The sequence below is a fragment of the Arachis hypogaea genome, chromosome 6 (genome assembly GCF_003086295.3).
Source record: "Arachis hypogaea cultivar Tifrunner chromosome 6, arahy.Tifrunner.gnm2.J5K5, whole genome shotgun sequence".
NCBI lineage: Eukaryota > Viridiplantae > Streptophyta > Magnoliopsida > Fabales > Fabaceae > Arachis > Arachis hypogaea.
The window spans coordinates 363,545-387,229 of record NC_092041.1 but is presented as its reverse complement, the minus strand read 5'-3'; the positions used below and the strand labels follow the sequence as shown (position 1 = coordinate 387,229).

The following is a 23,685-nucleotide window of genomic DNA, read 5'->3' as shown; positions in this document are numbered from 1 at the left end:
ATTTGGGATTTGGAGAAGAGATGGTGGTAGAATTGAGGATGAAGATAAAATATGAGAATAATTTAAAAATTTTATTAAAAAGTTAACAAAAAATTAAGATTTAAGTATTTTTGTCACACGAAACCTATTTTTCATGAGTATAATATTAGTTTCCTTATTTAATGGACACTTTTGTCACCATCGCAAAATTTATGGGTTTAAATAGTTGTTTTTCTTTAAAAATTTATTCAAAAGAGTTTAGTAATAAAAGTTTTATTTGGAGTAAATGTTCTTTTCAATTTTTAACCATTTGTTCGAAGAACAAAACGTCATATATATCCACAAGTTAAAAAATTTTTAGTCGATCTCTAACTATCCAAGTAATTGATCTAAACATCCTTTGTTATTAGTCTAAATGATTTTTGTAAATGGTAACCTGCTAATGTGTCAAAAACCTCCTAAATTAATACCAAAAGTTATTTAAACCAATATTTTAAATAATTAAAAATCAATTAAAATTTTTCAAATTATAAAAAGACACTTTATTTGTAAAGCAATAGCCATAGGAATCGAAAATAGTATTTACTCTTATATTTTGCTTAATTTTACTTTAGTTGTTAAAGAAAACGAAAGCGAAATATTAATAAAATGACCCAAAAATATACTTTGCAATATATTGTCCCATGCTTTGCAAAAAAAAAAAATGCCCTAAAAGTTTATTTAAGATTAGAATCAACCCATTTTGGAAAAACTAATTAGACTTTGTTAGATATGAGATTTTGAACAAAATCTTTTTTTTTTTTTCCTTTTTATTAGGATCCATTGCAAATAATAGATATCTACTTAGTATATGATCCATACGTATTGTCTATTGGATTTGGAGATAGAGGTATCAAATCCAAAGTTAGTGTCACGTGTACACTCTCAAACAATATCTTGAATATCACTAACATAGTATATATATTACGTACCAATTATGTGTCTTTGTTTCTTTTTTTATGTCTAGTCTATTATTAAAAATAAAAACAATAAAGGTGATTTGATAGGGAGAAGAAGTAGTAGCTAGTAGTGATTTGAAGATCCCAGTTGCAATTATTTGCAAGCTAAGGTAGTGATCATGGATTCTCATAAACTAACGGCGCTTGTTGTTGATGATGATAGGATGGTTCGAATTATCCATGGAAAGATGTTGAACAGTGTTGGGGTGAAAAATCAAGTTGTGCAAAATGGTAAAGAAGCCATTAACGTTCATCTCTCTGGTCAAACCTTTGACCTAATTCTAATGGACCTGGATATGCCTATCATGAATGGCATCGAGGTAATTAATTATTTATTTACATTTAATTAATTATTTAATTTGTGTTTTTTTAATAATGAGATTATTTTATTTTGATTGATATATTATTAGGCAATAAAAGAACTTCGATCAATGGGAATTTGTAGCACCATTGCTGGTGTTTCAGCACGGTCAATGGAATCACATATTCAAGAATTTATGGAAGCAGGATTAGATGAATACTTAGAGAAGCCTCTTAATATTGCTAAGCTTACTTCATTCATTCACAAATTCTATGTTACAAATTAAACTCTATTTTAGTTATATAGTTGCATTGTTGGATAATTCATGAAATTGAGGATGTGCTATTCACTAAGCTATATTGTTAGTTGGTTCTTATTGTTTTATTTTTTAATTGTTTGGGCTTTGCATTATTTAGGTCTTATATATTTCTCTTTTTATTTTTATATATTCTCATGAAGATTTTGGAGTTTAGGTGTTTCAAGTTTCTGTGAATTGGTGTATTCTGTATTATAAAATATTTAGAAGATAATAAAAATTAATCTAAAATTATTTTATTTTGTATTTATTATTTTCAGTTGTAATAAATATAGTATAGGAAAAATTTTAAATATACCGAGAATATTGGTACTCCAATTGTTTTAACTGTTGATTTCAATATATATTTTTATAATTCAGATCAACGGTTAAAACAATTGAAATATACTTGAAACTCTTCTTATAGTATAATATTATATGTAATAAATATAAAATTATAAGTATTAGATTAAATAAAATAATTTTTAATTATTATCTTTCTAGCACGTATGTATTATATATACTAGGCATAAATGTTTTGGTAAAAATGTGATAATATATAAAGGAAAGAAGCGAAAGAGAAATTTGATGTTATTTTGGACTTTTTTCTCTTAAGAATGAGGTAGAGTGATATCCAATCATTTAAATAAATAATTAAAAAATAACTTGTTTTAAATTGTAAAAAAAAAAAGAACATTTTAGACAAATTTATGCCAAATCAGGTTATACGAATCGTGCACAGATCTTTACTATTTTCTGGTTATACGAATGTTGATTTTGATGTTCAGGAGTTTACATATATATAGAAATAAATATTTTGTTTTGGATCTGGTTCTTTATATTTGAGATATACTAACTATTAAGTATTTATTGAAAATAAAAATTCTATCTATAATAAGATTTTCGTATGCCACTATTATATATATAATTTCCAAAAACAATAGAAACATTTCATTGGGGAGGGAATATACCTTTGACGATTTTATCTCTTTTTTTATTATTATTATAAATTCAAAATTTAGAAAATCTTCCTTTACCATCTTACATAATCTCACAACATATACATCTTTTATAATAAATACTATTTTAATATCAGTATTTTTTAATAATTAAATAAGAACTCTCTTTATTTTATTAATTGAAAAATAATTTAAATACACAATTAATTTTAATGAAAAATATATTTTTTATACAAATATTAAGAGTATTTAATAATGTATGAATAGTATTTTTCTTGCACGTAGCATGTTCGAAAACTATAGACTATAGTAGTAACTAATTTAATAGGTAAAGAATAATTTCAATGATTCAAAGCAAGATATTATATATGGAATCAGAATACGATGTCTCTTATGATAGTTAAGATTGGGGACTCAATAAAAACCTTGCATGTCCTCTTCATAGAGAAGAAACTATCATTATGGTGTGTCTATGTATTTGGCAACACTTAGAAGTATATTTCAAATTAAAATCGCACATTTTTATTATTTTACAACACTTTAATTTAAAATAAAATAAAAAAATATAATAAAACTAAAAAGTGTTGTCAAATAGCTAGTAAAAAATGTTATATTAATTTTAGAGTGATAATTAAGAGTTCTAATTCATCTTCTCTTAATTATCCATCTAAGTGATATTATAGTCATTATTAATGATAGTCATCATAAAATTAAGAAAAAATTCCACTCCCCTCTCCTGTGAGATATTAAAATGACACTCCTCTCCCCTCTATTTTGTAAATGTACATTTTTCTCTCTTCTAACTTTTAAAAAACCTCATCTTTAATTCATTTTAAACTTTTTGTGTTAACTTTATCCATTTTTTAGGAAAAAATAAATTATTTTTTGAAAAAAAATCCATTAACAAAAGTTTTATTTTTTATCATTAAATTTTACTTACTAAAATATCTTTTAATAAATTATTTTTTATTGATTGAATTGTATTTTTATTAAAATACTTTTAAAAAAATTAATAATTAAATTATTTTTTTTCTAAGATATCTATCCTTCAATAATTTTTTAATTATTAAATTATGATTTTACCAAAATTTTTATGAACAATTACTTTTATATTTTACTATTAATTTTTTAATATCAATATATATTATTTTAACATTAAATAAAAAATTTTACCACTGTTAATATATATAACAATTAATATATATTGATATTGAAAAATAATCTTACTAAAATTTTTTATTTAATGTTAAAATAATATATATAGATATCGAAAAATTAATAGTAAAATATAAAAAAATCGTTAACGAAAATTTTGGTAAAATTATAATTTAATAATTAAAAAATTATTGAAGAATATTTTAGGAAAAAAATAATATAATTATTAAATTTTTTAAAAATTAGAAGGGAGGAAAATATATATTTATAAAATAGAGAAGAAGGAAGTGTCATTTTAATATCTTGCAGGGGAGGAGAGTGAAATATTCTTAATTTTTTAAAAATTAATCGCATAATTATTATTAATAGAATGATGCAGATATGTTCATGCATGAGTTTTTATATGGGGCCACCAGTTTTATTAGATCAGTACAATATGATTACTTTATCAACCAAAATAAAAGGATGATATAGTAATGTTGCTAATTTTAACACGGTTTAGGGAATTATGGATTGAAAATCTTGGAGTACATTGTTTTGGTAGAATAAGGCAATCAACAATTTAAGAGAGTTCAGGACGTGGATGCTGCATAACCACACGCAAATTTAACATTACTTTAATTACTTTTTCATTCTACTTTTTTTTTTTTTGGTCATTACAAACACACTCACACACACAAACCTAGTTACCACTGCTAGGTAAACATCTTTAAAAAAAAAACATAAAATCCGCTTCGGATTAAATTACCAAAGAAAAAAACTGATCCAAGTGAACAAAAATAGGCCAGCCCACATAAAATCCTGTTGAGTAAAAATAACGCCCAAGAAAAAAAAGGATGAGGGTCTGAAAAAAATAACGCAAGTTGGCACAGATGGATGAGAGTCTGTGTCCCTTAACCATCTCTCCCGGGTTCGATACTCACTGGAGGATGGGAATGGAGCTTGCTTGTTTGGGAGGGTCGCCCACTTTGTGTGCCTCTCCCTGCAGTACCCGAGGGATTAGTCATTGGGCTTCCGGCCTGATGGATACCCTGGTGTAAACAAAAAAAAAAAATAACGCCCAAGCAAGACATAGTGGGGCGAATTCCAAATACTAAAACAGTAAAACTTCAGTAGTTGACCAAAATATACGGTAGTCATATTTTAATAGCATGACCACGTCCCAAAAAAAAAAAATCAAAAGCCTAAATAAATAAATAAAATATGACATTTGAATGGTTCTTTCATTCCTTTGTGTTTGCTAGATGAACTTTTAATATGACAAACATAGGAATTCTTGATCTATTTATTCTCTATTTAGCCCTACCTTTAAAAATTTTGAGTCCAAATGGATGACCACACTAATTCCATATTATTAATTAGGCAACTAAAATAATTAATTTGAATTGGTCTAATAATTACTTTATTAATTAGTCTATTTAAATAAGTTTTAGAGATTCAAATTTTGCCTTATACATATAGCAATTGATTGACTAATAACAAATTTTTAAATTCTGGTAGATTAGAAGATACTATAAAAAACTTAAAAAAAAATAACTAAAAGATATTATATAATATTCTTTTATTGTAATTAAAATATTTTTAAATTAAACATTTTTTTTATTTTTTTCCTTTCTATATGTCCTACTTTACTATCTCTTATTCGTCTTTATATATTGTATTTTATCAATCAAACAATTAAGATATGTTACAAATTATTTTATAATTACAATTGATACAAATTATTTTTTCTACGATTAAAGAGTTTTTTCTTTCTATTATATTTTACTAAATGAAATTTGTTCTTTATATATTAATGCAAAAAGGAATGGTTTTGTAGAGAGGTAGAGGTGGATGTGATGGTGATAATATAGTGGATATACGTTTCGGTTCACATGTAAAATTGCTAATTTTAGAAATCAGTATTGAAACAAAAATTCGATTGAGAACCGTTTAGTAGAACCAAACTGAGACTCGATCAGTTTTTTTAAAACCATACCAAACAACGTTTTGAAATATAAAAAAAAAAAATTTGTAAGCAAGAGAATTCTAATATCAACATTGACAGCTAGAGAGTAAAGTTTCAAAAATAAATTTCAAACAATGGCAATAATGACAGTTCATACGGGTGGTTTGGAGAGTGAAGTAAAGAGGGAGAAAGTTGGAATAAAAACTCACGGCAAAACTTCTACTTTGTAAGAGGCAATTGGTGGTTCATATTGTTGATAGTGTGGTTCTTCATAGGCACATGATTATATGAAAAACTCTTGTCAAAAGCTTGAGAAAAGAGTAGGAGATGATGCGAGAGTTGAGAAAATCAGGACTAGATTAGTGTTAGGTCTTGGTTTTTTCTTGAGAAGTCTATACCAAAAAAGATATTTTTTTTGTTACCATATTATTTTATAATTTTTTTGGCTAGACCAAAAAATACCAAATCTTTCACCAATATAAGATGAGAGAGGGTAGAACCACCTTAAGAAGAGTTTAGAGAAAAGTTTTATAATTTTCTCTAGCAAGCTAAAATGCATATTCTGTTCTTCGAATGGTTTCAAGCATATAGCATCAAACATAACATAGATTATCCTTTTAAACATGACCAATATATCTCGTTCTATAAATATCATATCAACTTGAAAAATATAGGATGGAGATTTAGTCAAATCTAAATTTTTTTAACAGAAAAATTCATCCTTATAAATACCTTAGACGCAAAGCATAACTCCGTTATGGCTTCACCTTTTAAAACAGAAAAATTTGAATGAACCCGTTGAGCCTAAAGACATAAAATATTATGAAAACAGGTCAACTATACAAACAAATATCTTCAAACATTAGGGTAAAAATTTAGTTCTCAAAATTTTAGCATACAAGAAGCCTCAACATCAAAATCTCTAGAAAAACCTTTATTTAAACTTTTAGAATTAACCACAAAGCCAAACAAACATCATGGTAAAATTTAGAAGATTAAAATTAACATTATTTATATAGTTTCTAGAGTGTTTGAGAATATTCTAAATAATTCTGGAACGTTTTAGAATGTTCTAGAAGGTCTTGGAATACCCTAAAAGGTTCTAGGAGACTCTGAAAAGTTATAGAGTATTCTAGAAGAATGTGGATGTATATAAAAATATGAAGAGTAGTTTGAAATAATCTAGAAGTATTTAGAAAGTTGTGGTAAGATAGATATTTGTAATGAAGGTTCTGGATAATTAATATGGACTGTGATTAGATTTAATCCTAACCATCTATTAAGAAAGTGGATGGCTATAAATAAAAAGTGAAAGTTAGAGTGTGAGTCATTTGTAACAAAGACTTTATTACTCAAGTTTTCTTTCCACCGAAATTTCATTTCTCTTGTGTTCTGTTATGTTCTTAACTTTCTTGCTAAATATTGAGAGTTAGGCTGACTTAGTCTTAGCTCAAGAGGTTGAATAAGTTCGAGTTCCGACACAATAGCGTTGGAGTGTGTCCAAGACCGTAACACAAAACCTCAAATCCACTATATTAAAACAAGAATAAGGAGCATCGGAAGTGTTACAAAAAATTGATCATCTTCTTAGCCAAATGACTATCCTTAAAACTTTCAAAACCACAAAATCATCCACAAGAGTCACTAAACAATCAGCAAAAACAGCTATTAATATCATTCATAAAGAGTCACAAGATTCTAAAGAAAGTCTAGATTCACCTAGAATCAATCCTATCATGACAATTTTCATTATAAAATGGAAAGACCTTACAAAACCTTTTTTCTAATCTTACATTACTACACCTGATCTAGCTCTCGAAGATAGAGAACTAGACTTCAACAGTTTCAATGCCAACAATATTTATAAATGGAACAAAAACGGTAAAACTGAGTATAATATTAAGCATATATTACAACATATGACCATAATTTGTACAACTTATCAAACTACCTATGAAAATTTCGAAGAAGCAATTGTAAATGTTATTGTTTTCGGTTTCTCAGAAAAATTCGAAAGATGGTGGGATAATTATCTCATAGAAGATGAAAAATCTTCAATCCTTTCAGCTATCAAAACAAATGATGACGGTGATCTCATCTTTAATAACAATGGAGAAATTATCTCTAATGCAGTCGGCATTTTAATTTTTATCATATCAAAATAAAGCCTTATCTGACTTTAGATGGTATAAAGATATCTTTTTTAACAAGAGTTAAAAAAAAGAGTTTATTCAATGAGAGTGCTTATATATATATATATATAAAATGTTAGAAGATTATCAAAATTTATTATTTTTTGTCATTAATTAGCTATTAATATTTAAAAATATGGAATAAAGTGTATTGTTAAATTACTAGACTAAAAAAATTAAGATAATAGTTAAATGATGACTAAAATAATAAATTCTGATAGTCTTTAATATTTCTCTATCTATATATAAAAGAAGGGAAAAAAATATGTAAATACGAATACCTGAACACTTGAGTGAAAAATTATTAAAAATATTTTCTTAGATTTGATTATAAAATTAAATTGCTTGGCGAACATATTGCTATTTAATTGGTTTTATTTGACTCTGCCGTTGACTCGTTTGTCCATTTTCTCTGCTGAAAATTCCAGGAAATGAACACTAATAAATTACTCGGAGGACCGTTTCAAACTTTGCTTCGTTTTCTTCAAACGCGTGAATGGTTGGACCCCTCAGATTCATGATCTTCATGTAAATTAAACCCGACAGAAGCAAAAGAAGTCGAACACATTGTTATATATGCAAGTCAACCTAGTTAAGTTCTGTCTAATATTCTATATAAAACCAACATTGATCAAAGTTAACAACAAACCAAGTATCTAAATTAACATTAACATCCACATCAATTATTCCTTTAATGGAGACAGAAGAGTTAACTATTAATAATACAAGGCAGGCATTCTATCAAGCATCATTGAATAACAACAATGGTGGCTTAAGAACCTTAATAAACACCTTGAATCTGAGCAGAGTTTCATTTTCATTCTCTCCATTCGGAGAAACCCCATTACACATAGCAGCTGTGCTTGGAAATCTGGAGTTATGTGAGATTCTTCTAAGCAAGGAACCAAGTTTAGCGACGGAAGTGGACTCAGAACACGGACGTTGTCCTCTTCATCTTGCTTCAGCTGAAGGACACACTAAGATAGTGAAAGCTCTGGTTATGGAGAATTCAGACACGTGCTTGATCCAAGACAAAGATGGTAACCTTCCTCTTCACTTGGCTGCGTCATTGAAGAGTTGATAAGATTGAAGCCATGCTCTGTTTGGAAGATGGTTGATGTGTTAGGTGTAATCACCTTGAGGCCTTGAAATTCATAGTGGAATCAGTGCATGGAGCCAAACAGCTCCTATATGCCATTGATAAAGATGGTAACACACTTCTGCATTTAGCAGTGAGTCTTCGCCAAATTAAGGTACTATAGTGATGCATACACCAAACCAAAGCTTTCATTTAATCATGTATTGTTGTTGTATTAGTAATTACATGGAAGCAGAATCCAATTGGAAAACAACACTAATTCGTTTGCTGTTTGGTAAAGAAATTGATTACTGTCAATGTAGGATTAGCCAAGTAGTAATCAGAACTTTTTGTTTAACTTGTTTGCAGATCATAAGATACTTACTTTTGCTAGCCGAGATTAGAACAGCAGCAAAAGCTATGAACAGGAAGGGTCTAACAGCTTTGGAAGTATTGGATCATTGTCCAAGAGATTTCATAAGCCTCACCATTGAACACATTCTAATTGAATCCAGAATTCAAAGGCTAAGAGACATACCAATTTTTATTCCACAACAACCAGAGCACTCATCACCACATCTTTACCAAGAGCAAGAAGAATCACATGAACAACTAAGCAGTAAATGGAAAAAATGGGAGAATTTCTACACAAAATATCTACAATACCAAGGAAATTGGATAGAAGAGACACGTGGCACACTCATGGTGGTGGCAACTGTGATAGCAACACTAAGTCCACCAGGAGGGGTATGGCAAGAAAATACAAGAAATGGAGGGCATAGCTGCAAATCCTATGGTGTGTGTGAAGCAGGAACTGCAGTTGTAGGGTATGTTTGGTCAGAGGACTATGTGACATTCATGTTCTTCAACACTATATCTTTCTTTGCATCACTTTGTGTGGTGCTGATTCTCATTAGTGGGTTCCCACTTAAGAACAAGGTCGTAATGTGGGTTTTGACCATTGACATGACCATTGCTGTAAGCTTCATGCTTTTGACATATCTGTGGGCATTGGGTTTGGTGGCACCTGATCATCTTTATTATAGATTTTATAAAATTGGATTTCTTCTTGGGGGTTCTTGGTGTATCATACTCTTAGGTGTTGCTTTGATTCAAACAGCTCGCTTAGTCTTTTGCATTAAGAAGAGGAACATAATTAGGGTAAAGTATTAAATGCCAAATTTTGTCAAGGTTATGTATTACATACTTATGACGTTTTAGCAACTCAAGTAATTATTATTAAAGATGGGATAAAATATTAAATTAGTCCTCTACGGGGCGTAATTCTATTTTGATCTTTAAGGTTTAAATAGTATTATTTGAATTCTAAAAAATTTCATTTAACTTTAATGTAGTCTCACTATGAGGTCAAAATTAAATAATTAATGAAATATCCTACATGACAGCAGTACAATAACAAGGTCAATAATCTGGAAAACAAATACAAGTTCTAATGACAAAAAATCAACCATGAATGTATTAATACATTTATTTGTTATTCTCCTTAGTTTTATAGAAAATATTTTATTTAAATAGTAAGAAAAATGATAAATAAATATATTGATACATTTAAAGTTAATTTTGTATCTCTAGAGCGTGTACTTATTTTTCAGATTATTAGCATTGTTCTTATATTGTTGTCATATAAAATATTTCGTTAATTATTTAACTTTGACTTCATAGTAAAACTATATTGAAACTAAATAAAACTTTTTTAAATTCAAATAGAATACTTTAAATTTTAAAGACTAAAACAGAATTATGTCCAAATATAAGAGATAAATTTAATATTTTACTCTTAAAAATTTATGCTAATTTGTTATTCCCTTTTATTCGGACATTTTCGCTTAGCAATCCAATTTATGCTTGGCAAATATCAAATGTCGAGTAAAACAGTAAACAGTTTACACAAGCTAGCGAAAAGTTTAAAACAACACTTTACAAGGCCAGCATGGCCCAAAAAAGTACAACTAATTACACATTACTTTTTCGGGATGTCAACAATCTGACCATCCCAGATAGTCTTAAAAGCTCCAATGGTGGAGGTGTCGAACTCAGAGAAAGCAGCTTGACCTGGGCCTTGATCGCTTCCTCGGTCCCGGAAATCACCTCGCAAGCATTCCTCACAGTCTCCTTGTTCTTCTTCTTCAAACCAGCAACCTACCCCTTCGGCCCCGCGACCTCAATCTTGGCATCCCTTGCCGACTTGACAGCCTCCTCCAGGTTGGCCTCCAGGGCAACAACCTTGGCCTCCGCTGCAACAGTTTCACCGCGAGTAGAGTTGAGCTGACTCTCCAATGTCATCTCTCGGTCGGTAAGTCGGGCCACCGTCTCGTCGGAAGTTTTTAACTTCTCCTCCGAGGTGGCTAATCTCTCCTTCAAGGCTCCCACCTCAGCTCTCATGCTTTCGACCTCTCGCAAGGACTGACCGTCCAGTACCCCAGCTTGGGTTAGGACGGGCTCTGCCCTCCTTGCGATAGTCGCAGATCTCAACATGCACCGCTAGATCCACCTAGCCTGGGCACCAAGATCCCCCTCTTGGAAGAACTCATCGGTGCCCAGCATGAGCTGTGAGTCGATGAAACCCCCGACATCAAAATTCTTTTCCATAACAGTAAGCGACCCCTCAGGGCTGGAGGTCAACTTCCGCTTACGGGGGTTCTCGACTCGACTATCGCCACGTCGGGACCTTTCCCGGTAGGCTCTACCTCAGAAGGGACCACGCTGCTACTAGGAGCGGCCGTTGCGTTGGGGCCGGTAGGTCCCAGAGGGGGAGGTGGAGCTGATTGTACTTCAGTAGTAGGGGAGGACGAGGGGTCGGCAGTATGGGTGGCCGAGCTGTCCTCACTATGCCTGGGAAGAAACTGGGCCATTAAATCTTCAAGTTCAGTCTTCTCGGCGGCCATGGATACTGCAGTAACGACACACAACAACGCATTAGTAAAAAAAAGGGAGAAAGCGAGGGGCAACACTAAAACCAGCCGACCACTCACCTACAAAGCTTTTACCCATCTCTTGGTCACCCATCAAAAGATGCAGGTTGACATTATTTTTATTAAAAACGGCCAACAAGAAGTCGGCCACATTCTTGTCCTCCTGGATCATCCCTTTGTATGTCACCTTAGTAAAGGCATTGGACCCAGTCCCGAAACTCCAGTAGGTCGGGATACGGCGCTCCCCCTCCTGAGTCAGCCAGAATGGGTGTTGGTTTTCAGTAGGCCGTACTTTGAAGAACTTGTTTTTGAAACCGTGAAACGAATCTTCGAACAACCCGAAGATTCACCTACCCTGAGCAGCCCGGAAGGACATGAATCCCTTTTTATGCCTCCCCTCTTTGGAAGGATTCGTCAAAACGAAGAACCACAAAAACACTTCTGCGGAGGCCGACAACTCCAAATACTCACAGACCGTTTCAAAGCATCGGATGACGGCCTAACTATTCGGGTGTAGCTGTGACGGTGCCACGTCGCATTGATTTAGAAGTGCCATTTGGAAGGGGGAGAAGGGGATGCAAACCCCCAGGACGGTAAACATTGCCTTATACATCCAAATTCAGTCGGCAATTCGAGGGGTGTTCAAGTTAAGATGACATATCCGTTCGCGATCCGCGGGAACAAACACTTAGTAGCATTCCTCCTCGGGACCTCCCCTGCATAATTGGTCGGCTTGGTGGAACTCTGTGAGCTCCTCTAAGGTTATTTGAGAGAGTGTATCCTTCACGTCTGAGGTGACCCAGGCGTATCGGTCAACACGGGGCTTCGGAAGGGGAAGTTGCAGCATGCCTACAGTAGGGGCACCACTTCAAGTCAGACTAATAGGTCGGGAAGCTGGGAAAACCGAAACTAACACTATATACCACAATAAGCCTATCTACAATTAAACAAAGGCTAAAAACCAGAAATATAAATGGTAACCCCCTCTAAAGCCTAACTAACAGTGGCGTGATTCAAACAAAACGCATGCATAGCCTAAAAGCTACAAAAACGCAAGGGGATGGCAACAGTAAAACAACAGTAGCAGTAACAACAGCAATCATTCATTAAAAAGGGAGACGCTTACCAGGAAGAAAGTTGTTAAGTGATTTTAGAAACTTCTGAGGAATCAGAGGTGGACCAATGCAGTGGAATTTAGAAAGCTCGAAGGGAAAATGAGAAGAAGCAGCACAAGAGTGATTCAAGAATGAGGAAAGAGAACGTGAAAATAAGGAAGAAAAACTAGAAACAAAGGAATAACTGACACGGAGAAGCGCAAAGATCAAGGATAAAGTGAACTTTTCACTAAGGTTTTCAAATCAATCATAATGGCATTTAATGTCAGGCGCAGAGAACGAGGCAATGAGTGACTCCCCCGAAACGGACGAACCTCACCCGCGCGTAGGAGACACACCCTTGTCACGAGCAGTCGACTCGGTGAGGCCCCAACCAGGGAGAAAGTAGAATGAAACGCGCCAACAACGGCGCATGCAGCCATAGCTGACGCCTTGGGGCCACTGTTCTAGTCCGGCCCAGTTGGCCCTGTGCTCGGGTCCGCCGACCCGACAGGTTGGGGAGATCCGAGCCAGAAAGCGACCCAGGCATTGTCACCCTTTCCACCTGGCACTTGACAGCTGGGGAAGGAAGCTTCCCAGAAGGTGGGTCTTCCAGTGTGGGACCTGCCCTAGTACAGACTATATAGGGGGAGGGCTTACCCCCCCTAAAGGTATGACACCTATCCCTTACTTTTTCTGTCACCTTGTACGAATTCTGACTTGAGCGTCGAAGTCTCTTTTGCAGGTGGTCCCCCCCCCCCCCCCAACGTCACACCGACCAATCGATAAGATCCTCGAACCCTCCTCCTCTCTCCACCACACTAGTCCATGAGATTCAGTCACCCGTAAACGATCTGGATCCAGATCTCTCCGTCAATTCAGAGTACCTAACACCTCCGACCTGTTCAGAAACCGAGCAACCGAATAATTTACAAATGTTGTTTTTTCTTTTTTGGTTTTTTATCAACACCATTAGAGCAATGGTTGGTGCAAATTAAAGAAGAATCCTTCCATTTAGCTTGAGTTCTTTTTTAGTTGTAAATTATTTGGACCTACAAATTATTCACACACATCACAAATATATTTAGGCTTTCAATCCAAACCTAAATATTTGCAATCATAAAAATATTATTAATTTTTTTAACTCAACAATAACTAACGACCAAAAATAATAAATTTGATCACCTTCTAACATTTCTCCTAAGAAATTCATATATTACTCCGAGGACCGTTTCAAACCTTGCTTCGTTTTTCTTCAAACGCGTGAGTGGGGTTTTTTCTTAAATGAAAAAAAACAATAATTCCAAAAAGTGTTTCATTTTTTTTATTATTATTTAAAAGAATAAAAACCGTGAGTGGCTGGTCCTCAGATTTGTGATTATATATAATCAATACTGATGAAAGTTAACAACAGACCAACTATCTAAATTGATATTAACATCAACATTAATTAATTCCTTTAATGGAGACAGAAGAATTAAATATTAATGCAAGGAAGGCATTCTATCAAGCATCAATGAATAACAACAATGGTGGCTTAAGCACCTTACACACTGAAACATGCTATTTTGACGACCATTTTCATTTTCATTCTTTGTTCGGGGAAATCCCATTACACAAGCCGCTGTGCTTGGAAATCTGGAGTTATGTTGACTCAGAACAAGGACGTTATCCTCTTCATCTTGCTTCAGCTGAAGAACACACTAAGTTAGTGATGAAAGCTCTGATTATGGTATTGATAAAGATGGTAACACTTCTGCATTAGCAGTGAGACTTCTTCAAATAAATCAAGGTACTATATTGATGCACACACAAATTCTTCAATTATTTTTATTCACATCAGTAGGAGTGCCATAAGTATCTACGATACAAATTGTATTGTCATTCCTATTTATATATTTCATACATATCATCTCTAGATCGCATTAGGGATATGACCAAACAATTATTTCTAAGAATTTATGTCTAATTTATTGTTCCCTTCCATTTGGGTCGGTTTGGTTACCAAGCCAATTTAAAATTATAACATAGTTTCAAATTATTGAAAGGTTCTTAAAATACCAAAAAGTGTATTTTTAAGATTTAATTATTTGTTGGTTTCTATAGTTTTATTAAATTTTTAATTAAGTCTTTCTATATATATATATATATATATATATATATATATATATATATATATTTTATTGAATTTTTATATCAAAAACGTTAAAATTAACATAATATTTCTCTCAAAATATATGCGGTAAATAATCTAGTTAGATTTTTAATTATGAATACATTTAATTTGCGAAGACATGTTCAGTTAATTATAACATTTTCTACACTAAGAAATACTTAATTATAAAACTAAAAGTAGTGTAGAGATCCAATTGAAAAAAGAAAAAAAATAGAAATTTAATTAAAAATTTGATAAAATTATAAAGACTAACAAAGTAATTAAACCTATTTTTTAATATAGAAATTCATGATTAGGTATAATACACTATTTAATGTATTAAAATTAAGTTCAAATAATAACTAGCTAGAAAATGTAATTTGCCTTATATTTATATAGTTGCCTATATGGTTCTTGTAACACAAATAAACAAAGCTTAAATTATAATAACACTTGGATCTTGTTACTATCGTTCTGTTCGATGATTTCACTGATTGATTATATACACTGTTTCAGGACACTAAAAGTAACTACATTGATGATCACATTGCACCCAACATTATTACAAAAAGAATGGAGGTTTTGAAAGCAGATTCAAATCTACAAGACAATGCAATGAGAGAACTTTATGAAGCATCAATAACAGGATGTGTAATGACCTTAAAAGCACTGATCCAAAGGGACCCTCTCATTCTCTTTAGGGTTTCACTATATCCCTTTCATGAAACCCCATTACACATAGCCTCATTGCTTGGACACCAAGATTTCTGCAAGATCCTTCTAGAAAACAACCCTGCTTTCGCCTTCGAGGTGAACTCAGAAGGACGGTGCCCTCTTCATCTTGCTTCCGCTAAAGGGCATGTGGAGGTTGTGAAGATTTTGTTGCAGATAAACCAAGAAGCTTGCATGGTTAGAGACAAAGATGACATGATTCCTCTCCACTTCGCCGCGATGAGGGGACACGCGGCAGCAGTTGAGGAGCTGGTAAGGGCAAGGCCGGAGTCCGTTAAGGAGAGGATTGTGACCGATGATAGCTCCGTTCTGCATTTGTGTGTTCGGTTTAACCATCTTGAGGCCTTGAAATTCTTGGTTGAAACAATGAGACTTGAAGCTGCAGAAGACAACCACCAAAGTTTGTGTGCTAAGGACAAAGACGGTAACACTGTTTTGCATTTAGCTGTGAAGAACGGGCAATTTAAGGTACTACTAACCAATAACTTAATAATTACTCATTTGAAAGTTGTTAATAGAGTATACGTTGTTACTTAATGGTAATAACACAATAATTTTGGTGCCCTTTTATGTAGAAAATGAATGATTATCAATGTTAGTAAAATATTACAAGTTTTGCAGAGCATTGAATACTTGCTTTCGGTATCGGAAATGAGTCCAGCAATAAGTGCCTTGAATGAAGTTGGAAGCTTATCAGCTTTGGACATGGTGCACTCCTATGCCCTTAGAATTAACCAACTTTTAACCAGAGCAGGAGCACTCTTTGAAAGCTCTTCCAATACGCTTGTTGTACAAGAATCAGAACCCTCATCAACAGACATTGATAATGCACACTCATCCTCATCAGAAGGAAGCATAGGTAGTATTCAGAAAAAATGACACTGACGTTCTGATAAAGTTAAGAAATACCCTATAGTTATTTATGTGTGGCTCTTTCTCGAAATTAACAATAGTATATCTAAATCTCTAATAGATACTCCTGCAGAACAACCACAGATGTTGGCAAGCATGGATCTTCAACCACAACCACACCTGCCACTGCAATCAAGCACAGGACACCCTTCAGAGTCATCAGAACCTCAAGAAAGCAACATCGCTCTAGCACAATCAGCAGATACTCGTGTGGAACAACCTCTGCCCTTGTCAAGCATGGCGCCTCAACAGCAACCACCACAACTGCCACAGCAAAACAACATTCGTCGATCACAATCAGCACCATCCTCGGTAAGTAACAATAACCATCCTTCACCGCCACCACCCCCCTCGTCAACAGAAATAACACCACAAGATGATAAGAACAGCAGATGGAGTAGCAGGGTTGAGCATTTCTGCAAAAAATACCTGATAAGCCAAATCAACTGGATGGACAGCAGTCAACTCATGGTAGCAACAACCGTCATCGCAACCATCACATTCCAATCAGTTCTAAGCCCACCAGGAGGAGTATGGTCAGCGGACACACACGATGGCGGCTACCAATGCAACAGATATGGTTACTGCGAAGCCGGAACGGTGGTTCTAGGTTATGCTCAATCATCAGATTATATCAAATTCATCTTCTTCAACTCTGCTTCATTCTTTTCCTCTCTGTGTGCGCTCTTGTTAATCATAAGCGGGTTTCCACTTAACAATGTAGCTATGAAGTGGATAATGACATTCCTGATGGTGGCTTCTGCGTCCTGCATGCTGCTAACATACATGTGGGCCCTGGGAATGACCAGCCCTGATCATATTTATCATAGGCTTAGGAGTCTGGGGTATTTGTTGGTCGGTTTATGGGGTTTCTTGCTTTTTGTTATTGGCATCTTTCAGATAATAAGGTTCATTCTTTGGCTTAGATCAAGAAGGTCGTCCTCCACTCCCTCAACAAGTACTACTCGGAATACTACAAATGCGCACTCACATAGTGGCATCTAATTAAGCTAGTTATTGTCAAAACATGCACATCTATTTTCTAATGTATTACAAGGCACTTCTCAGGTTCTTTCACTTTTTTTAGTTAATATTTATGTGCCAACCTAAAACATATCATTCTCATGCGACGAAGGTAATAAGCCACTTTGGTGCTATCAGCGTCACTACAAAAATAAGCTATAGGGCAACGAGGTGAATTTAAGACTGCTCAAAGTACTTTCTGGATATTATAACATGGATTATGAAAAATGCTCCCTCATCTTTTAAATGATAAACGGAAACTATGTTGAATTGTAGTTCAGATCGTAATCCCTGAAAGCTCTAATTTACGATACAGGCGAATAAACATCGTTCACACAACATAAAGAAGAACGACCATAACCAACGACAGAAATCAGAGAAATTGAGGAACATATTTTACATATACAGTCCTTCTGGCACCCCTTCTTTCTTCTTGAACATCACTTTATCCTTTGCCTTCTTAAAGTCGGCATGTGTTACCTACAAAACCAGGAGGGGGGGGGGGGGGGAGGTTTAAAAATTTAAATAAAAGCCTAAAATGATATAAAACAAAAGGAACATAGACAATGGCATCCAAATAATTCAACAAATTTCACACAAAATCATGTACACGTTACTACTGGAATGAAATGATCAATCATATTGCATATAGGTCGAAATCAATAATTTGCTAAATTCTAATTTGACCTTGTTTGTTTCCAAACAGGAGATATACAGGGTATGGAAATCGTAGAGGTCCGAACGATAAGTACCATTCCCTAAAAATTTTACAGAATTGCATTGTTTTAGCCAATAACTGAAAACATAAAAGAATATGATTCGAACCTTCATTCGGCGCTCTCGTAGAGCAAGTAAGCCAGCTTCAGTGCATATTGCTTTTATATCAGCCCCTGAAAACTCATCCTTAGTCATAACAAATTCTTCTAAGTTCACATCATCAGCTAATGTCATCCTTGATGTGTGTATCTACATGAAAACCAGTAGAAGACCTTTTAGTCATGTGATTAAGCAAAATATGCCTATTAAAATATATATATAACATGGAATCATCAGAAACAGCATTTCGGTTGTTGCTATCACAAAATTAGTCATCATGCCTACCTGGAAAATGCGTCTCCTGGTTTTGATGTCAGGGAGGGGAAACTCTATTTTCCTGTCTATTCGACCAGGTCTCAACAGAGCTGGATCAAGGCTTTCAATTCTGTTGGTTGCAAGGATCACCTTTACATCTCCTCTTGAATCAAAACCATCTAACTGATTAAGAAGCTCCAACATAGTCCTTTGAATTTCGCGTTCTCCACCTGAGTGAGCATCATACCTGCAGAGTGTGTTAAAATATTAATAAGCAACGGTAATGCAGGATAAGAGTCATAAGCAGGTCTCCACAATATACTCTTCCACTAGTTTATATCCTCCCCCCAATCTTCCCCAGAAAAGACACACAGATAAAATTTGACCAGTCATTGACTCCAACAGTTAATGTAAAGCTTTTAATTGTACTTCAGTTTTTAATTGGATCAACAGTTTAACAATATCATATGCTTGAGAAGAACAGGACAGTCAATGCTATGTCAACTAACTTGTGCACAATGAGTGTGTTGGATTCAGTGTCTTGCAATTGCCCTAAAACAATATTTTATACAGAGTAGGCTTTTTAGTATCCTCAAAGGGAATGGCGTGCATTATTACATAGCTAACTTTTAATGACTTAACTATACCTTCCGTGTCTATGCGAGGATCATCCAAGGATGGCTGATCCATTTTCTATATTCTCTTCCATTGTGTGTATGTGTGTGTCTATATATATATATATATTAACAAGATGAAAATAATTCCAAGAAGATCCACCATGTAAACTCAACGCCCTAAAAAAAACCAAAAAAAAAGAAAAAAAAAAGGTGGGGGGGGGGGGGTTATAATGTTGGTGTGCAATCATTACCTCTTTGTACCAACTGCATCAATTTCATCAATGAATACAATTGAAGGGGAGAGATCATCAGCTACCCGGAAAAGTTCCCTCACAAGTTTTGGACCATCTCCCAAGTATTTTTGTATTAATTCACTACCAACAACTCTTAAAAATGTTGCTGATGTTGAGTTTGCAACAGCCTGAAAGAAGAAGAGACTTCGTGTTAGAGCCAACAGCCTATGCATGGCACTTGTGCAGAAAGGAAGAAAGAAGAAAAAAAGAGAGGGGTGGGAAGAGTACGGGAAAGGTAGGACAATAAGACATAGATTAGTCGGTATTCAACAAATGAAACTAGTACTTTTTAACTGAGTTATAGAGTTAATTCTATCTCAGTGACCCAATAAGAAACAAAGATAAATGGCCACCTTTGCAAGCAAGGTCTTTCCAGTTCCAGGTTCTCCATATAAAATGACCCCCTTAGGTGGTTTGATACCAATGTCTTCGTACAGTTCAGGATGCGTGAGAGGAAGCTCAACTGCTTCTTTAATTTCCTGTATCTGGGCATCTAAACCACCAATGTCAGCGTAGGATTCCAAAGGAGCTTTCTCAACCTTCATGACTGAGACCATTGGATCAACTTCATCTTGAAGAAGCCCAACAACAGATAGAACCTGATAAAATGGCAAACATGTTAGGATAATCATTGTATCACCAGCATTTAACTATATCAACCATATAAGAAGCAAAGACTAATTCTAATTCATTTACACAAACAACCATCGTGCCAATGCCTACATTACTCCGAATCATTAATTTCCCCTGCTAGCTATTCAGAATTTATATCATCTTTGTTGGTGATTTAATCGAGTCATGCTGATTAAAGATACTAGAAACTATACACATCTGTCCCTGTGGTATGAACTGTTACGAGGTAAAAAGACACTTAACAATTTTTTTAAAACTAATAATACCTCCCAAAATTGTGTAATTGTGCATTAATGATTCAACAAGCAGCATTTTCCATGAAAATATTAGTACTTTAAGTCTGGAAAGGTTTTATCATATCCACACAATCCAAACACCAAACCCTAATTTCTTCCATCACTCAATCAAACCTCAACAAATAAAGCACAAATCAACATCATATAAAAAGTAATAGACTAAGAGAAACAAAACCCTACCTTGTTATGCATCAAGATGGCGCAACCGGGTTCAAGCTGATCCTTATCGACAAAAGACAAGATTCCAACATAGTACTCAGGGCCAACCGATGACGAAACGATTGCATGATTCTCATCGATGAGCTCCTCCAAGTTTCCAACGGACATGGGCGAACCGCGAAGGTCATCGACCTTGGATCGGTCCTCTTCAGCCTTCTCCTCTTGCGGCTTCAGTCGCTCCTGGTTGGCCACGAACTCCTCCTCCATCAGAAGGTAGTCCTTAATCCTCTCCAGCTTCAGCAGCCTCAGCTTGCACTTCGAAACCGGCGTCACCGTCGGAAGCCGCGCCGCCGCCTCGGGCCCCTTCTGCTTCCGCTGTTTCCTGCCAACGCGAGCTGGCGGCGCCGCCGGCTCGAACTTCTTGTCCTTCTTGTCGCCGCTGTCTGGCTTCCTGTCCCCCGGCATGCCCTGCCGGTTGAGACCGCCCGGAGTTCCCTGACCCATGATCGGTGAGTTTTGGGGAAAAAGTGTAGAGAGAGAAAGTGTGAATGTGAAGATAGTGAGAGAAAGAAAGTGTTGCACTCCTCTTAGTTTTTTTTCGGTCACACACTCCTTAGTTTCAACTCGTCTGTTTTTTTTTTTTTTTTTTGGCCTAACTAAGTAAGTTTAATTTTTATCCTCCAATAAATATCAAATTTGGAAGAGACACTTAAAAAAGACTTTGTGGAGTTTTTAAGATAAGAAATTTTTTTTAGTTATATTTTTTTAATTTATAAAAAAATAAAAGTAATTTTATGTTTAAATATCTCAAGTAAAAAGATTTTTTTATTTATCAATTATATTTGGGTATAATAATATAAAAATAATTTTTTTATTTATTATATGAAAAATATATTTTTTTTTAAAAAAAGATCTTTTAAAAAAAATGTAAATTACAACTTCTCAAAAAATATATTTTTATTTTTCTAGTGCTTTTACTTCTACTATTAGAAATTTGCCAAATACGTTAAAAAATAAAAGAAAAATCTTTAAAGTGCATCAAAATGTCTTTTTAATTGAACAAAATAAAAAAAAATCTAAAAACATGAAGAACGTAGTTCGAAAATACATTGATTAGGATTAAATTAAATTGCATTAAATCTAAATAAAGTAGTAAAATATCTTTGTTAGGATCAGAGGACCTTTGAAATTGAAAACAAAAATGCTGAAATGTAAAGTTAAGCAAAGAAAATTAAAGTTGCTTGAAAGGTAAATTTTCAAGAAAAGTAAAGGTTATAGAAAACGTAAATGAAAATGTAAAAACAATGAAAGGAATCCTACAAAAAAATGATTTGAAGCAGACTCAGTAAGTCGCCAGTAGGGGTGTACATGGGCCGGGCTACATCGGATTTGGCTTAACCCAGGCCTGACCCGAAATATAGACCGGGCCTAAATTTTAGACCATAACCTGATCCTAGACCCGATGAAACCTACGCACTTTCGTGTCGGGTGAAAACCGGGTTTTTAGTATGTAAAAATCACCTAATCTCCAACTATTATTTCACAATTCACACAGTAAAATTCACTTAAAAAAATATAACAAGAACTAACCCTTCTTTAAAATTAAGGTATAACCATAATCAATACTAATATTGTCTAATAACATCAAATATTTAAATCAATACAAATAACACAATATTATGCATTAGTCTAAAGTCTTATGCATTTTAAACATAAAACATTAACTTATAATCTTATAATGACTCATAACACAAAATATTAATGTTTACAATATTTAAATTACACATAAGAATAACCATCATCCATCACTAATAACACAAAACATTAATTGTGTATAATGACCAGGCTATCGGACCGAGTTCGAGCTACCCGAGTTATGGTTCGGACCTGACCCAAAATAATAACCGAATCTATTTTTGAAACCCTTACCCGGCCCTAAACCCAATGAAATCACACTAAATTAGCTCCTAAAGTAGTCGGGGCCGGGGCGGACCAGGCCATGTACACCCCTAGTCGCCAGGACGGATGTGAGTGTGCATGAATTTTTTCTGAAGTCAAGTTCCAAACCTGGTTCCTTTTCAACCTCCTACTTATTTATAGAAATCTTCGACTAATCATATTCAAACATAACACCCACGTGCATCAATTCTTGAATAACTATTCCCTCTCCTTTTGCCTAACATAAGTAACTGTTTCAAAACTTGAGTTCTTCGATTAAGTATATGAACCAGTTCCTCGACTAAATACATCAACTGGCTGTTGCTTCACATTTTTTGTCACAACCCTTCGAAATATAAACTTATTAAATTTTGAATATAGTTCCTCTTCAAAATTTAATATTTTCGATTAACAGGTGCAAAGATATTTATTAAGAAATTAGAAGTACTAATAGAATAATTCTACATATTTAAGTCTTTTGTGAATCAAATCCAATCAAGTTAAACAATAAAATTTGAAATAATGTTAATCATAATTGAATTTTGTTTTAAATCCATTTAATTGAACTTAATTAATAAAAAGTTTTAAATGTGTAATGTTATTGGTACTTAATAATATAGGTAGTTAATTTTATAACCACATAACTCTTTTTTAGTTTGTCGTTTTGTGAATGATATTAAATTATCTTTTACTCTGAATACTTTCTTAGCACTCTCTTTTAGAATCACTACATTTTGAGTAATATTTTTCTTATATTTTTAAGGCCAAAATGCATATTTAAATCGAATGAAATAAAAAATTACACAAATCAACCAAAAGCAAAAATTATGGATCTCCCAAAAAGATAATTTTATGTAAATCGAATGAGACCTAGTCAATTTACACAATCCAACTATAATTTGAATCAGGTCAATTCGAATTAGT

At 33.8% G+C, this 23,685-nt stretch overlaps 4 protein-coding genes across 5 annotated transcripts; 3 read left to right on the top strand and 1 right to left on the bottom strand.

Moving 5' to 3' along the window:
- Positions 1-1,096: 1,096 nt before the first annotated feature.
- Positions 1,097-1,564, top strand: LOC112698032 (two-component response regulator 24-like). The gene is made up of 2 exons (XM_025751460.3): positions 1,097-1,297; positions 1,388-1,564. The coding sequence occupies exons 1-2, from the start codon at positions 1,097-1,099 to the stop codon at positions 1,562-1,564; spliced, it is 378 nt and encodes a 125-aa protein (XP_025607245.1).
- A 6,957-nt stretch (positions 1,565-8,521) lies between these two features.
- Positions 8,522-10,177, top strand: LOC114924087 (uncharacterized). Its single transcript, XM_072197068.1, has 3 exons — positions 8,522-8,844; positions 8,954-9,080; positions 9,275-10,177. The coding sequence occupies exons 1-3, from the start codon at positions 8,522-8,524 to the stop codon at positions 10,076-10,078; spliced, it is 1,254 nt and encodes a 417-aa protein (XP_072053169.1). The 3' UTR covers positions 10,079-10,177.
- A 4,167-nt stretch (positions 10,178-14,344) lies between these two features.
- On the top strand, positions 14,345-17,808 carry LOC112806035 (uncharacterized). Of its 2 annotated transcripts, none has more exons than XM_025747327.3 (4): positions 14,345-14,724; positions 15,604-16,287; positions 16,441-16,678; positions 16,805-17,808. In XM_025747327.3, exons 2-4 carry the CDS (start codon positions 15,661-15,663, stop codon positions 17,734-17,736), a joined length of 1,797 nt encoding a protein of 598 aa, XP_025603112.1. In that variant the 5' UTR covers positions 14,345-14,724; positions 15,604-15,660; the 3' UTR covers positions 17,737-17,808. The 2 variants fall into 2 exon arrangements, with proteins under 2 accessions (XP_025603112.1, XP_025704137.1); XM_025848352.3 differs by having other exon boundaries at positions 16,793-17,808.
- Positions 17,809-17,972: 164 nt separating this feature from the next.
- Positions 17,973-21,530, bottom strand: LOC112695120 (26S proteasome regulatory subunit 4 homolog A). The gene is made up of 6 exons (XM_025747328.3): positions 20,845-21,530; positions 20,089-20,334; positions 19,694-19,863; positions 18,856-19,072; positions 18,580-18,720; positions 17,973-18,234 (listed from the first exon to the last, which is right to left on the bottom strand). The coding sequence occupies exons 1-6, from the start codon at positions 21,325-21,327 to the stop codon at positions 18,151-18,153; spliced, it is 1,341 nt and encodes a 446-aa protein (XP_025603113.1). The 5' UTR covers positions 21,328-21,530; the 3' UTR covers positions 17,973-18,150.
- Between the last annotated feature and the right edge of the window lie 2,155 nt (positions 21,531-23,685).